Genomic DNA, 17,962 nt, shown 5'->3' with positions numbered 1-17,962 from the left:
GTCATTTCCAAACAGAAAACTGGTGTGTACAGTTGCAACCTAAGAATAGCCATCTCTACACATAATTAGCATTGCACTCTATAAACATGCACTCTGTAATGCTTTAGAATGTAAACATGAAATATATGAAATATGAATTACATTACTGCTCTAGATAACAGGAAAAATGGAGACACTTAACACAGTCAATTCATGCATGCCATGAAGGCAACGACAAGACATTGTCTGGTCATTCCTACCAATATACAGTACAGACCAAAAGTTTGGACACACCTTCTCATTTAAACATTTTTCAGTATTTTCATGACTATGAAAATTGAAAATTCACACTGAAGGCATCAAAACTATGAATTAACACATATGGAATTATATACTTTACAAAAAAGTGTGAAACAACTGAAAATATGTCTTATATTCTAAGTTCTTCAAAGTAGCCACCTTCTGCTTTGATGACCGCTTTGCAAACTCTTGGCATTCTCTTGATGAGCTTCAAGAGGTAGTCACCGGAAATGGTTTGCCCTGTCAGGTTTAATAAGTGTGATTTCTTGCCTTATAAATGGTGTTGGGACCATCAGTTGTGTTGTGCAGAAGTCTGGTGGATACACAGCTGATAGTTCTACTGAATAGACTGTTAGAATTTGTATTATGACTAGTGTTGAGCATTCCGATGCTGCAAGTATCGGGTATCGGCCGATACTTGCTGTATCGGAATTCCGATACCGGGATTCCGATACTCTTGTGGTATCGGATATCGGGTATCGCAACAACATTAATGTTAAAATGTGTAAAAGAGAGAATTAAAATAAAAAATATCGCTATACTCACCTGTCCGACGCAGCCGGGACTTCAGCGAGGGAACCGGCAGCGTTGTTTGTTTAAAATTCGCGCTATTACTTGGTTACGTGAATTCCCGGCTTGTGATTGGTCAGGTCGGCCATGTTGCCGGGACGCGGACCAATCACAGCAAGCCGTGACGAAATTACGTCACGGCTTGCTGTGATTGGTCCGCGTCCCGGCAATATGGCCGCCCTGACCAATCACAAGCCGTGACGTCACGGGAGGCTGGACACGCGCCCATTTTAAAATGAGCGCGTCCAGCCTCCCGGCTTGTGATTGGTTGACCGCGGCGCAACCAATCACAAGCCGTGACGTCACGGGAGGCTGGACACGCGCCCATTTTAAAATGAGCGCGTGTCCAGCCTCCCGTGACGTCACGGCTTGTGATTGGTCAGGGCGGCCATATTGCCGGGACGCGGACCAATCACAGCAAGCCGTGACGTAATTTCGTCACGGCTTGCTGTGATTGGTCCGCGTCCCGGCAACATGGCCGACCTGACCAATCACAAGCCGGGAATTCACGTAACCAAGTAATAGCGCGAATTTTAAACAAACAACGCTGCCGGTTCCCTCGCTGAAGTCCCGGCTGCGTCGGACAGGTGAGTATAGCGATATTTTTTATTTTAATTCTTTCTTTTACACATTTATATGGTTCCCAGGGCCTGAAGGAGAGTTTCCTCTCCTTCAGACCCTGGGAACCATCAGGAATACCGTCCGATACTTGAGTCCCATTGACTTGTATTGGTATCGGGTATCGGATTGGATCCGATACTTTGCCGGTATCGGCCGATACTTTCCGATACCGATACTTTCAAGTATCGGACGGTATCGCTCAACACTAATTATGACAAGAAAAAATCAGCTAAGTGAAGAAAAATGAGTGGCCATCATTAATTTAAGAAATGAAGGTCAGCCAGTCAGAAAAATTGGGAAAACTTTGAAAGTGTCCCCAAGTGCAGTGGCAAAAAGCATCAAGCGCTGCAAAGAAACTGGCTCATATGAGGACCGCCCAAGAAAGGAAGACCAAGAGTCACCTCTGCTTCTGAGGATAATTTTATCCGAGTCACCAGCCTCAGAAATCGCAGGTTAACAGCAGCTCAGATTAGGGACCAGGTCAATGCCACACAGAGTTCTAGCAGCAGACACATCTCTACAACAACTGTTAAGAGGAGACTTTGTTCAGCAGGCCTTCATGTTAAAACAGCTGCTAGGATACCACTGCTAAGGACAGGCAACAAGAAAAATAGACTTATTTGGGCTAAAGAACACAAGGAATGGACATTAGACCAATGGAAATCTGTGCTTTGGTCTGATGAGTCCAAAATTGAGATCTTTGGTCCCAACCACTGTGTCTTTGTGCGATGCAGAAAAGGTGAATGGATAGATTCTACATGTTCGGTTCCAACCGTGAAGCATGGACAAGGAGGTGTGATGGTGTGGGGGTGCTTTGCTGGTGACACTGTTGGGGATATATTCAAAATTGAAGGCATACTGAACCAGCATGGCTACTACAGCATCTTGCAGCAGCATGCTATCCCATCCGGTTTGCGTTTAGTTGGACCATCATTCATTTTTTCAACAGGACATTGACCCCAAATACACCTTTAGGTTGTGTAAGGGCTATTTGACCAAGAAGGAGACTGATGGATTGCTACGCCAGATGACCTGTCCTCCACTGTCACCAGACCTGAACCCAATGGAGATGGTTTGGGGTGAGCTGGACCGCAGAGTGAAGGCAAAAGGGCCAACAAGTGCTAAGCATCTCTGGGAACTCCTTCAAGATTGTTGGAAGACCATTCCCGGTGACTACCTCTTGAAGCTCATCAAGAGAATGCCAAGAGTGTGCAAAGCAAAAGGTGGCTACTTTGAAGAACCTAGAATATAAGACATAATTTCAGTTGTTTCACACTTTTTTGTTAAGTATATAATTCCACATGTGTTAATTCATAGTTTTGATGCCTTCAGTGTGAATGTACAATTTTCATAGTCATGAAAATACAGAAAAATATTTAAATGAGAAGGTGTGTCCAAACTTTTGGTCTGTACTGTAAATACAGGCTTCAACCTAGGAGAGGATTCACATTAGGATAGGTCCCCAGCAACAGGTGAACACCTTGCCATTGGAAAAAAAATGGTTGTGATATGTACAAAATGAAATGTACACAGTCACATTTAAATGTCTTGATTTTGACTAATTTTCTTTTGGAGTGTTAAAAAGTTTATTTATCACTTCACAGAAAATGATTGCACTATAAATGTAGCAAACAAAATTAGAGCAATCCCTTGGTCTTGACAAGTACACATTCTCTGACTGACATTGAATTTAGATATTTTTTCTTTGAAAATTGCTTTGTTGCCTTACTGCTTTCTAGTACAATAAGAATTTAAAAATCTGTGTGATTACAATGCAAAAGAGCAAGCTTCCAGCCAAGGAATACTATATCACAGATCAAACACAGTGAGTCTAGCACTGCTGCTGGTACTTCTCTTATTCGTCCCCTTATCAACTGAAGTCTGTTATTCCCAGACTACTACACTCATCCATTTTAGCACTGCAGCTATGCAACATATTACAGTCTGGAGTATTTGTTCAATATTTTAGGGCTTTTATTTCCTTATCTCTATTGATGAGCTGTGATTTACCCATACTATTCTTAAAGGGAATCTGTCACCTACTTTTTCGTATATAAGCTTCTCCATTCTGTAATGCTGTAGATAAGCCCCCGGTGTCACCTGAAAGATAAGAAAAACAAGTTAGATTATACTCACCTGGGGGGCGGTCTGGTCCGATGGGCATCGCGGTCCGGCACCTCCCATCTTCATGCGATGACGTCCTCTTCTTTGCTTCCTGTTTCAGCTCCTGTGCAGGCATACTTTATCTGCCCTGTTGAGGGAAGAGCAAAGTACTACAGTGCGCAGGCACTGGGCTTCTCGGACCTTTCACAGCATCTGCACACTGCAGTACTTTGCTCTGCCCTCAACAGGGCAGATAAAGTACACCTGCGCAGGAGCCACGACAGGAAACAAGGAAGAGGATGTCATTGCATGAAGATGGGAAGCACTGGACCCATACCGCGACGCCCATCGGACCGGACTGCACCGGGCCGCCCCCAGGTGAGTATAATCTAAGTTGTTTTTCTTATCTTTCAGGTTACATCAGGGGCTTATATACCGCATTACTGAATGCTGTAGACAAGCCCCTAATGGCGGTGGCTGCAGCTTATATACAAAAATGTAGGTGACAGATTCCCATTACTGTAATAACCCTAAAATGACTGCTGCATTTCATGCCTCTGCATTTAAACAGACTCTTGTACTCTTTCTTGAATGGCTTTGCTATTCCATAATATGTGATAGCTGCAGGATATTATAGAGAACACCATGCGATAGCTCCTAAGGTCATTTGAATTTTCTGTGGTTGATGCAAATTGTTGAATGTTACCAAGACAAGCAGATTTCCTAAAATTTTCATCACCTAATACAGTAAAATGATATAAATCAATAATGCTAAATAAATAGGTTATAAAGAGTAAAAAGTGATCAAAAGCTCTCTATACCTTTTATTTAAAACACTCTTAGTTATAACTTAGTGCCATTCTCATCGACCTTTCATTTGTAACATAATCCATTACCAATACATTACATTTTATTGGTAAATGTGATCACTACCGACACATTCTCATTAACCAAAAGATAAAAATAAATCAGAGTTGCCATAAAATCAATGATGTTAAAGCAAGCATCATTAGTGAATTATTAGCAAACAATTAGTTATAAGTATGTAGTGTCATTACTTAATTTATAAATATAACCATAGTTGTCTTTTAGTTGTCTGCTTGTTACATATAATGAAATCAACATAGCTGCCAATGACAGGTGTTAACTTAGATGACATTTACTGACATCTGTCAAAACACATCTCACATTGTCCTGTTTGCTGCTATGTGTATATTTCTATACAATTACATGTGAAAGCAGTAGGAAATGATTTCCTATGTAACAATCATATGAAACACATTCCTTTTGCTGTTTAATATCAAAGTAAAAAGTCAGTTTCTGTATATAAAGTATGCAGCCTGAAAACAAATTGTAAAGAAATTCCCTGCTTTCTAAAAAAAAAAATAATTGGAATAATTGAGTATGTTATTATATATAAAGTAAAATATGTAGTCCATCAGCAAAAAGAACCAAGTATTATAAATAGTTTGTGGCAAGTAGGACCTCTTAGAGATTTTGCTTTGGGACATAGATGTCCCAAGTTACTCTACTGCTTGACATGGAGTTAAATTCTAAGCACAATATCTATAAATTTGGATATTCTTTGTGTAGGTTGCCTCCAGGTTTTATTGGTACTTACCATGAAGCAAGTAAGGTCCAATGTTAACCCTTTTACCCCCAAAACCTGTTTTCACCATAATGTCTAGGCCAAATTTTACAATTTTGGTTAGTGACAATTTATGAGGTAATATGTCTGGAAATCTGAGATTTTTTAGCAATATATATTGTGCTTCATGACAGTGGTAAAATTTGTTTGATAAAACTATCTTTTATTTGTGAAAAAAAAGGAAATTTGGCCAATATATTGAACATTTTGCAATTTTCAAACTTTTAATTTTTATGCCCTTAAACCAGAGAGTCATGTCACACAATATAGTTAATAAATAACATTTCTCATTTGTCTAATCTACATGAACACAATTTTTGAAATACAATTTTTTTTTTGCTAGGAACTCAGATGGATTAAAAGTTGACCAGCGATTTCTCATTTTTTCAGCAAAATTTACAAAACCATTGTTTTAGGGACCACATCACAATTAAAATGACTTTGAGAGGCTTATATGAAAGAACATACCCCAAATTGACTCCATTTTAAAAACTGCACCCCTCAATGTACTCAAAACCTCATTCAAAAAGTTAATTAACCCTTCTGGTGCTTCATGTGGAAGGAAAAAGTTAACATTTCACTTTTTTTCACAAATTTCTTTATTTTCACAAGGGTAACAGGAGAAAATAGATCATAAATAGAGATCAGCAAGTATACTCATTGCTCAGGTTTTCCCAAACATGCTCGGGTTGTCTCCGAGTATTTGTGAGTGCTCGGACATTTTTTTTTTGTCGACGCAGCTGCAAGATTTATGGCTGCTAGCCAGCTTGAGTATATATGGGGTTGCCTGGTTGCTAGGGAATTCCCACATGTATTCAGCCTGTCTAGCAGCCGTAAGTGATGCAGCTGCATGGACAAAAACTAAATCTCCGAGCACTCACAAATACTCGGAGACCACCCTAGCCTGCTCGGGAAAACCCAAGCAATGAGTATACTCGCTCATCACTAATCATAAATTTTATTGTGACATTTCTCCTGAGCATGCTGATACCCTATATGACAGGAAAAAGTACTGTATGGGGGCACGGCAGCCTTTTTGGACACGAAATTGGATGGAAATCGAACACCATGTTGCATTTGGAGAGCCCCTATTGTGCCTAAACAGTAGAAACTGCCCACATGTGACCTCATTTTAGAGTCTAGACCACTCAAGGAACTAATTTAGATGTGTGCTTCACAGACATTTGTAATGTTGAGCCTTGAAAACAAAACTATTCCACAAAAATGTTCTTTTAGCCATTTGTTTTTACTTTTGCAAGCAAAACAAAAGAGAATGGACAAAATATTGTAGTTTAATTTTTCGTGAGTATGACAATACCCCATATGTAGGGGACAAGTACTGTTTTGGTGCACGACAGGGCTCGGAAGGGAAGGAGCGTTGTTTGACTTTTTGAATGCAAAATTCACTGGAATCATTAGCGGATGCCATGTTGTGTTTGGAGAGCCTGTGATGTGCCTAAACAGTGGAAATCCCCCCACAAGTGTCCCCATTTTGGAAAACTAGACCTCTCTAGGAATGTATCTAGATGTTCGGTAAGCACCTTGAACCCTCATGTGCTTCACAGACATATGTAGCGTTGAGCTGAGAAAATAACAAATCAAATATTTGCCACAAAAATGTTATTTTATCCTCATTTTTTTATTTTCACAAGGGTAACAATAGAAAATGGAATTCAAAATTTGTTGTTCAATTTTTCCTGGATATGCAGATATCCCATGTGTTGGGGAAAAGTACTGTTTTGGGGCATGGCATGACTCTTTTTGGAACTCAGACTTTAATGAAATGATCTGCGGGTATAATTTCTCGTTTGGAGAGTCCTGTGATGTGCCTAAACAATGGAATATTCAACATAAGTGACCTCAAAGTGACCACATTTTGGAAAATAGACCTTTCAAGGAATGTATCTAGATGTGTGGAGAGCACATTGAACTCCAGGTGCTCTATATAATTTTACAAAATTAATCTCTGGAAATGTAAAAATAATAATAATAATTTTTGTTTATATAGCGCCAACATATTCCACAGTACTTTACATTATAGAGGGGACTTGTACAGACAATAGACATTACAGCATACCAAGCACAGATCAAAACAGATACCAAGAGGAATGAGGGCCCTGCTCACAAGCTTACAAACTATGAGGAGAGGGGAGACACGAGAGGTGGAAAAATAAAAAATTCCCACAAAAATGTTGTTTTACCCCAATTTTTTTCATTTTCACAATTATAGGAAGAGAAAATGGACCCCAAACTTTGATGTGTAAAATCTCCTGAGTACATTGATACCCTATATGTGGTAGAAAACTACTTTTGAGGCACAGTGCAAAGCTTAGAAAAGAAGAAGCATCATATTGGAGTTCAGATTTTGCTGGAATAGTTTGAGGGTGCCATGTTACTGTGGCAGAGCGCCTGAGATGCCAGGACAGCAGAAACCCCTAAATGTGACCTCATGAATTCATTTATGGGTACACTGATCATAATGACCTCACATGTGCTTCACAGAATTTTATGCTATTGGGAGTTGAAGAAAGATTGATAGCATTTGCACCACTAAAATGTTGTTTTAACCCAATGTTTTTCATTTTTCTAAGGGATAATAGGAAAAATTGAACTCAGTTTGTCACAAAAATTTCTCCTGAGTGCATCAATACCCAATACGCAATCGGGAAATACCTTTAGGCACAGTGCAAAACTCAGAAGGGAATCACTATCATGTTATAGTGATGATTTTACTGTTATGGTTTCCATGTGCCATGACCCACTGGGAGAGCCCCTAAAGTGTCAGAACAGCAGGATCCCTCATATGTGACCCCATTTTACAAGCTGTACCTCTTGATGAAAACATCTAAGGGTGCAGTGATCATATTGACACCACAGGTGCATCACAATGTTATACCATTGGGCAGCAAAGAAAAAATTAATTACATTTTTACCACCCAAATTTTCTTTTAGTGCCAGATTTTACATTTTAACAAGGTGAAGTGGGTAAAAAAAGCCAATAAAATGTGTCCCTCAATTTCTGCTGAAAGTGGGAAAACTTGATATATTACTGTACGGCACTGCTTAGCCATACGGAGAGACATGGAATAGATGGAGTGCTATTTTCCTCCTGGAGTGCAGATTTTCCTAGAATAGTTTAAGTACTCCATATACAGAGCCACTAAGTGCTATAAGAGCAGAATCCCCCCTCATATAGTGATGATTTTGACTCCAGAAGCAAACAGCAGTGGATGTCACTGAGTGAAAGTTGAAAAATGCCATTGAAGTGCCCAGTACTTTGATGTTGTAATGATAAGTATGTTGTAGTGACCAGTACGTTGTAGTGCACAGCTCATGCTTCTGAGGATACACACCGGTAAATTAGGCGAGCTCTCATAGTTGCTGATTTGCCAAACATGTGGATGCTAAATGTGGTTTAGGCAAACATGGGCTCAAAAGGGAGAGAGGAATTTAGATTTGAGAGCTGAATTTGTTTAGGAGGTGGAGAGCCCTTTATCTTTTCCAGATATTTTGTGCTATCAGTAACGATGAAGCCCCCTATATTTCCACTGAAAGATGACAGACCTGAGTGGGGACTTGCTTTTTTTTTGGTTTGATTTGAAGCTTTTGTTAGGAACGTTTTATATAACATTTGGGATCACATTTATACTGCACTCTATGCTAAGCACTTATTTGGGATTGCCCCTTTAAATCTCCAAGTGACATGATTCTGATGAAACCCCCAAAATATCCATTTACTATTATGAGGCAGAAGAGTTACTCTAGATTCCATCTGGCCTCTGTTCAACAGTGTCCCTCTTTTCAGAACTGCACAAAACTGTGTCCGATGGAACTTTTATGCCCGCCTAAAAAGACGGACACCACCAAATAATAGGCCAGACGACGTCCACAGTGTCTCCATCTGCCTTATTATAGGTAATCTTCTAAATCATGTCTAAATCACGTATTTCGGAGATTAACACTGAAATATCGGTGTGAGTACTCGGCGCAGGGCGCAGAGCGCAGGATAAATGTTAGCCGAGCCTTACTGCGATCTTTGATAGGCAGAAGGAACAAATCAACAGCAAGTGAAGAATTGTATTTATTTTTTTATGCCATTCATTGTGCGGTATAAGTGATTTTACGACTTTATTCTTCGGGTTGGTGCGATTATATCGATACCAGATTTATATATTTTTTAATGTTTGGCAGCTGTCACACACTAAAAGTCCCTTTTTTTTAAAACACTAGTATTTGCATTGCCACATTTTGAAAGCTATAAATTTTCCATATTTCTGCTGACAGAGTAATTTTAGGGCTTGTTTTTTTGCAAGACGAGCTGATGTTTTCATTAGTACTATTTTTGGGCACATGACATATTTTATTCGCTTTATTTTCCAATTTTTGAGAGGCAGAATAAACAAAAACCAGAAATTCAGGAATTGTTTTTTATTGTCGGTCTGCATGTGGTAAAATTGATAGGGCAGCTTTATTATTCAGGTAAGTATGATTGAAGCAATACCATATTAATAGCTTTTTTATGTTTTGGCACTTTTACACAATAAAAAGTATTTTATAGACAAAATAATTATTTTTGCATTGCTTTATTCTGAGAGCTATACATTTTTTATTTTTCAGTCGATAGACCAGTATGGCCTCTTTTTTTCATAACCAGATGACATTATCGACTATACTATTTTTATTTACATTTTTCAGATTTGCCTATATCCCCCCATTTTGCGGGTCCCCTACTGGTTTGGAGGGACTATATTCTATTTTCCCCTGATGAGTTATGTACAACGAAACGCGTAGGGAAATGGGTCTGATGTTTCGGGGTTAAAGTCTTTCTCCTAAACAGCGTGGATGGGTATGTGTGTGGCCGAAAGTGTAAGCCCCCCCTTCCAGATGCTGCGGATGTGAGAGGTCTTACCCGGGCCAAAAAAGGAAGTCCTGAGGTGAGATTGTTCCATTTATTATACACTGATCATAAGTACTGCATCTCCATTTGATGGATGGGGACAAGCTATATGCGGTTTGGGTGTATATGTTTCATATACTCCTTCATAGGAGTGCATTCTCTCCCTAAAAGAGACTGATATATTCGTATGGTCCAGAAGGTCTCGGGGATCTGGTTATTTGATTATTCCCCTTGTATGGGAATTTTTTTCTTGTGAGTCTTCCATGTTCTTATGTAGTTGGCTATACCAACTTTTTAGCTAAAACTTATTAAAAGTTATTTTTTATTTATTGGTCACACCCTGCTTTAAAACATTATCTTTGACTGGTGTATATCACTTTTGATACATTTTTCAGTTACATGTTTTATTTCTCTTTAAGTTTCATAGGATGGGCCATTCCAGACATGGTGAAGCCAAATAAATAAATAAACATATATATATATATATATATATATATATATATATATATATATATATATATATATATATATATATATATATATATATATATATATATATATACACACACACACACACACACGGTTGTGCTCAAAAGTTTACATACCTTGGCAGAATATTTGCAATCTTTGCCTCTTTTCAGAGAATATGAATGATAACACCAAGACTTTTCACCACTCATGGTTAAATGATGCCATCAATATCGTTCACAGCATTTAGAAGGCAGGTAGCGTGAGGTAGCTTCCTCTGCCCTCCGAATGGCGATCCCACAAATTCATCATTGCCATGGTGGCCAGAAGTCGTCATGATGCTATCCGGATCACTAGGCCCCAGCAAGTTGGTCACATCATGTGCAGTGCATGATCTCACTAATTTGTGTCAGTGCAGCAAGTTACAAAGCATAGCAATGCTCCTGCAAGTCTATGCTTTATAACTGCACAGTTATAACTGCGATCCATATGTTATCATTCATATTCTCTGAAAAAAGGCCAAGAAAGCAAAAATTCTGCCAGTGTAAAGTTTTGAGCACAACTATATATATATATATATATATATATATATATATATATATATATATATATATATATATATATATATATACTGTGTATACAGTACAGACCAAAAGTTTGGACGCCTTCTCATGTAAAGATTTTTCTGTATTTTCATGACTATGAAAATTGTAAAATCACACTGAAGGCATCAAAACTGCCTCTGGAAGCTCATCAAGAGAAAGCCAAGAGTGTGCAAAGCAGTCATCAAAGCAAAAGGTGGCTACTTTGAAGAACCTAGAATATAAGACATAATTTCAGTTGTTTCACACTTTTTTGTTAAGAATATAATTCCACAAGTGTTAGTTCGCAATTTTGATGCCTTCAGTGTGAATGTACAATTTTCGGTCATGAAAATACAGAAAAATCTTTAAATGAGGTGTGTCCAAACTTTTGGTCTCTACTGTATATATATATATATATATATATATATATATATATATATATATATATATATATATACAGTTGAGCTCAAAACTTTACATACAGTGGCAAAGTTTTTGCTTTCTTGGCCTTTTTTCAGAGAATATGAATGATAACACCAAGACTTTTTCACCACTTATGGTTACTGGTTGGGTGAAGCCATTTACTGTCAAACTGCTATGTTTGTCTTCTTTAATCATAATGACAACCCAAAACTTCCAAATGACCCTGTTTAAAGGTTCACACATTTCTTAATACCGTGTATTGCACCCTCTAACATCAATGACAGCTTGAATTCTTTTGGGGCAGTTGTGGATAAGGTTCTTTATTTTCTCAGAAGGTAAAGCAGCCCACTTTTCTTGGCAAAAATCCTCTGATTCCTCTAAATTCCTGGGCTGTCTAGCATGAACTGCGCGCTTGAGATCTTCCCAGAGTGGTTCAATGATATTGAGGTCAGGATACCGAGATGGCCACTCAAGAGCCTTTACTTTGTTCTGCTGTAGCCAATGACAGGTTGAACTGGCCTTGTCTTGTTTTTTGGATCATTGTCATGTTGGAAGTACTTCTCATGCACAGCTTCCAGGCTGATGAGTGCAAATTTGCCTTCAGTATTTGCTGATAATGTCATGCATTCATCTTTCCTTCAACTTTGACCACATTTCCTGTTCTTTAGTAGCTCACACATCCCCAAAACATCAGCGATCCACTGAGTTTGAGTCTGCGTCTTTCTTTTAATTAAAGGCCTTTATTCTTTCTGTGCCTTTATCTACCATATAACTATAAGATTATTAATGGATAGGTGTCTTATAGATGCCTCTCCATTACTAAGCCATGGGCTTCATGTCACCTGACAGTACAAATGTGACATCAAACCCACAAATATTAACCCCATTTTCCACCAGTATAGGGCAAGTGGAAAGAACTGAGTAATGTGCCAGGATTGGTGAATCTAATAGATGTGCCTTTTATGGGCAGCTGCGGGCTGCTATTTTTAGGCTGGGGGACCAATATTCATGGCCCATTACCAGTCAGAGAATACCAACACTCAGCTGTCTGCTTTAGCAAGGTTGGTTGTGAAAAATGGCCCTGCCCCTCAACGTTTTTTTAAATTAATTATTTCAATAATTAAAAAATATGGCATGCGGACCCCTCTATTCTTGATAGCTAGCCTTGCTGAAGCTGATGGCTGTGAGTTTTGCCTGACTGGTAAACAAAAATACAGGGGAACCCATGCCATTTAAAAAAATATATAATTATTTACAGCGTGGGAGCAGCTGAGGAATACTCCCATTTGCCGCTCCTGCTCTCTCTTTTATCAGCGGCAGCATGTCGGATAATGGGAGCAGTTTTCCCATCAGCTGACTCCAGCGACCAGAGATAAAATGTACACCTATGATCACAGCTGAGTGCTCATACTGTCTTTTGACAGTGTTGAAACCGCGGCTCTCTGACCAGCGGGGATGCTTTCACTGCTGATCAGAAGCGGTGTTTGCTGCGCTGTGCCCTGTCTTGCACATTATAGCGCAGCAAACACAGGATGTTCGGGCCCCCATTCAAATGAATGAGGTCCGGGTTAGAGTCTTGGTACTGTTCTGGTACCCGAACCCAAACTTTTTGTAACTGTTCGGCCGAACCCACTGGACCCGAACATCCAGGTGTCCGCCCATCTATACGTTTGAGCACACCTGCTTACACATACAGGGTGGTCCAAAAGTAGGTGGACAGTATGTGTAATAGGGTTATGAAGGGGGAGATTTATCAAACATGGTGTAAAGTGAAACATGGTGTATATATAGATAGATAGATAGATAGATTTATATGTGTGTATGTATATTACTTTGTGATATTTTAAAAATAATATTTTTACAACTTTTTTTCCTTTTTTTACACTTTCTTACTTATTTTCCTATGAGAATTTGACTTTCAGTGCTCTGATCGCAGTTATACAGCATAGACTTGCAGAAGCATTACTATGCATTGTAACTGTCAATGCTGCACTGACACAAGTTAGTCAAATCATGCACTGCCCATGATGTAACTAACTTGCTAGGGCCTGGTAATCCGGATAACATCATGACAACTTCGGCCACCATAGCAGCGATGACTTTGTGGGGTCGCCTATTGGAGGGCAGAGGGGGCTCACTCCCTCTGCCTGCCTTCTAAATGCTGTGAACAATATTGATGGCATAATTTAGGGGGCAAGCTGCTGTGAGCAGTGGGGACACCACTCTCGGCAGTGAGTGCTGGATGTAAGCTGTGAGAATCACTGAACATCAGGCGGCGTTCACTTGTGCACATCTCATATTTGCGCAAAATCTCCTGAAAGTATCCATACGTCCAAGGTCAGTAAGTACTTACCTACCTGGATGTATGGATATGTCCAAGGTCATGAAGGATTTAGCAAGGATTGTAACAGCTTTAAAAAATGTCTACAATTTAGAAAACACCACGCTTGTTAATGGGAAGTACCAGATAATGCAGCTGAGCTTCAATTAAGAGAAGAAGGGGGAGCTGCATTATCAAAAATGGCCCACTTTAAACAAATTGCTTTTTTTGTTCTGTTTAATAAAATATTGAAATCCCAATAATGTAAAATACCTAAAGAAATGAAAGAAGAGCAAAAATATTATATTTCTACTATCCTTTCCTCTCTCTCTCCCTCTGTCTTTCTCTTTTTCTCTCTCTCTCCACCTCTCTTTCTCTCTCTCTTTCTCCCTCTCTAGATATATATATATATATATATATATATATATATATATATATATATATATATATATATATAAAGTAAAACGTGAGAAGACAAAGCACTGGCACTGAATGGACATGTAGTTTTTTAAGTTGTGCCCGCAAGGGAAACCCTCTGAAGCTGAGGGGGTATAGCAACTCTTCGGAAGACAGGGGCGGTGCTATGCAAAGGATACAACAATCCAGTGTCATGTGCATAAAAAAGAAAAAGTTTGCAGCACTCACCCCGTTTATTTCTTCAGTTCTTTATTCAAACACAATTATCCATGATAGGATGTGGCACAAAGACGGCTTGGGCTTATGAGGGGAGCAGGGATGTGCAGGAACGAGACGGACGACGGCCGTTTCGCGCGTTTGCGCTTCTACGGGTCCATGTGAAGTGTGCTTGCAACATCATTTCCCTTTATGGGATTTAGACAGCTTTGAAATTTACATAAATTAACACAAAAGTGAATTAAAACCAACAACATACTCGAACTGCACCGATCAGACATGCAGCCATTCGGATGAACAATAAAATACCCCATTTAAATAAATACCGACATGTCTAGTTTTTCATTTAGACCCCAAGGACCCTGTGCATTGGTCCTCAGGATCCACCTGGCTTCCCGCTGCAAAAGAAGTCTATTGTGATCCCCTCCGTATTTGGGGAAATTAACCTTTTCTAGCCCGGCGAATCTCAAAACATTTGGATCGCCCGCATGACATTCTTGTATGTGCTTGACCAGACGCACCCTGCCTTTTCCTGTGAGGATTGAATTGTAGTGCTCTCGAAAACGCACCATCAGAGGCCTTATCGTTTTGCCTATGTAAAAACGATTGCAGGGGCAGAAAATAACGTACACAATGAACTTACTTTTACACGTTATGAAATCTTTAACTGTGTGGGAATATGTTCCTACTCTTAACGGATTGTCCGTTTTATGAAGAGCACACATATTGCAATTTCCACACTTATGGTTGCCGGGTGAGGCAGCTGTGTCCATCCAGTTTGTATTGCGCTTTTCTACGCGATTTTTTACGATTAAATCCCCTATATTTTTCGATCGTTTATATGAAAATAGAGGGGTCGTAGTTGCAAAATCTGTGTCTTTTTGGAGAATGTGCCAATTTTTACGAATTGCTGCGTGTATTTGATTATCTAGGGGCGTATGTTTAAATATAAATGGAAACCTACGATTTTTATTATATTTCTGTACTCCTTCATTCTTTTTGTTTTTGTTTTTATTTCCCTTCTCTAAGAGATCTACTTGGGAGAGGGCAGCCGCACGTGATTCAGCTGCATGTAACAAATGCTCCGGATACCCTCTTGCTTTAAAGCGCATTTTCAGCTCATCAATTTGTTTTTTGTAGATCTCCTCACAATTGTTTATTTTTCTTAGTCTCACCATCTGGCTGAAAGGGATGCCGCATTTAGTGTGACGCGGGTGGGCACTGTTAAAATGTAAGACGCTGTTAGTAGCTGTATTTTTTCTATGGACACTTGTGATTATTGAGCCATCTTTGATTTCCACTTTCACATCTAAAAATTCCAACTCAGTACCCCCATAAGTCGACGTGAACTTCATGTTTTCGTCATTATTATTCAGAAAGCTAATGAAGCCCTGGAAGGTCGCCTCGTCCCCATCCCAGATTATGAAGATGTCATCCGCAAAACGTAAGAAGAGGCGTATATACTTCAAGTAAGGGTTTAGGGGTCCGGTGACATGCTTCTCCTCAAACACTGCAAGAAACAGGTTTGCAAAGACGCATGCCACCGGAGTACCCATCGCGGTGCCCATCTTTTGGCGATACCACTTATCCAAAAACTTAAATGTGTTGTTAGACAAAACAAAATCCAACCCATCTGTCACAAAAGATATAAAATCTTGATCTTTGTCCGTATTTATTAAAACACCGCGAATTGCCTCTATGCCCATATGTTGCGGAATTCTAGTGTACAGGCTAGTGATGTCTATGGAAGCTAAGGCAAACGTCGGTTGCCAAGTGAAGTCTTTCAGGGCCAGGAGGAAATCCCCTGAATCCTTAATGAATGACGGAATTTCGTATAGCAAAGGTTTTAATAACCAATCGAGAAGTTGTGAAAGGGGTTCTGTTATGGAATTGATTCCAGATACGATCGGACGTCCTGGAGGTTTTTTATCATCCTTGTGGATTTTTGGGATACTGTACCAATTTGGGTAACTAGGGGAGTCTGGTATTAGTTTCTCCGCTGCTTTTTTAGAAATAGTCCCTTTTTCCACGTATTTGCGTAATAATGATCTTAGTTTATCTTTAATAGCGCTAGTAGGATTTTTTTCTAGAGGCTGGTATGTGTTTAAGTCATTCAGTTGGGATAAAGCTTCTTCTGCCACATCCTATCATGGATAATTGTGTTTGAATAAAGAACTGAAGAAATAAACGGGGTGAGTGCTGCAAACTTTTTCTTTTTTATGCACATATATATATATATACTGTATATATACACAAACTTATTTTTCAACAATTCTATACAAGCAGTGAAATGATGTATTTAATCATTATTCTGTGCCTAGATAATTATTGCCAAGTTTTTAGTTTCATATTTTCACTTTTATCTTTTTTTAGGGGAATTTACAAACTTGTTATTAATGTTGTCTTGTCTCTATTTTTACATGCTCTTCCCGGCGCAGCAGACCATTTAGGAATAGAATTTATGGGTAAGTTATCTTTCAATATTTATTGAATATATATTATTTTATTAAAAAAAAGAGTTTATAAACCATAATGCAGCCAAGACGGAACTTGATTGTTGAACCTCCACAAGAGTAGAGAAAATAAAGCATTTGCTCTAGTAGCCAATTATTGGACAGCTCAACCACACATGTTTTTAATTTTTCGCTAATAGCAGGACTACCATTACAATATCTGTATGTCATATAGCCCGGACCCAGGAACATTCTCTGTCAGCTTTTACATTATAACATATGTCTTGGATATCTCAGGGAGTGAATTGTGTTCTTAGGTTAATTGCAACATCAGAATGCACTATAAATCATGTTCCTCCTATTCATGGTCACTTTAGAAAAATAAGAGGAAATAGTATGATCTCTATGCATCATTTCAGGAGTGTTTAGAGTAACTATTATGACTCTATAAGTGACAGAGATTGTGATTGGTTAATATTAAAATTAAACCAGATGTGGATCAGGTTCTTTTGTGAGTATAATACATTTATATAGTTCATGAGAAAAATTGTCCACTTTACCCTGCCTATTATAAAGAGCATGCAACTATCACTGAATCCTTTTTGAAGAGATGCCACCAATGAAGTTCTTCTAATTGTTGTGTCATAGAAGCTATCTGCAGCTGCCAATAAGGGCAGCTAAGTTTATACAGATTTAATTAGCTACCATTGAGTTCAATCCTAGATGCATTAATTAATTTGGCAATGATGACACTTTCCCTACGATATCGCTGTTCCCTTATGGTGTGCTAGTAATGAGCTGTGTGTGCTGCTTGAGTATATAATACTAAGCCAGATCTATCAATATAGACAACACTGGGAACATTCAGATATTCTTCTTTTTTGACTATCGCATATCAAGTTAAGGAGTTCTTGCTGCAAAGCTAGCCCATCAACATTTCTATCATACTGTAGGTTGAGTAAT

General features: G+C 38.9%; 1 protein-coding gene across 1 annotated transcript in view; it reads left to right on the top strand.

Annotated features, from left to right (window-relative positions):
* NRG3 (neuregulin 3) overlaps positions 1 to 17,962 on the top strand; it is a 1,406,690-nt gene that overhangs the window by 1,074,714 nt on the left and 314,014 nt on the right. Inside the window, exon 4 of the mRNA XM_077259354.1 lies at positions 16,985 to 17,011. Within this exon, the coding sequence (XP_077115469.1) occupies positions 16,985 to 17,011 (27 nt within the window). The remainder of the gene's footprint in view (positions 1 to 16,984; positions 17,012 to 17,962) is intronic.

Source organism: Ranitomeya variabilis, chromosome 4 (genome assembly GCF_051348905.1).
Source record: "Ranitomeya variabilis isolate aRanVar5 chromosome 4, aRanVar5.hap1, whole genome shotgun sequence".
In the NCBI taxonomy this organism is placed as follows: domain Eukaryota; kingdom Metazoa; phylum Chordata; class Amphibia; order Anura; family Dendrobatidae; genus Ranitomeya; species Ranitomeya variabilis.
The sequence above is the reverse complement of the archived record's forward strand: the minus strand, read 5'-3'. Positions and strand labels throughout refer to the sequence as shown.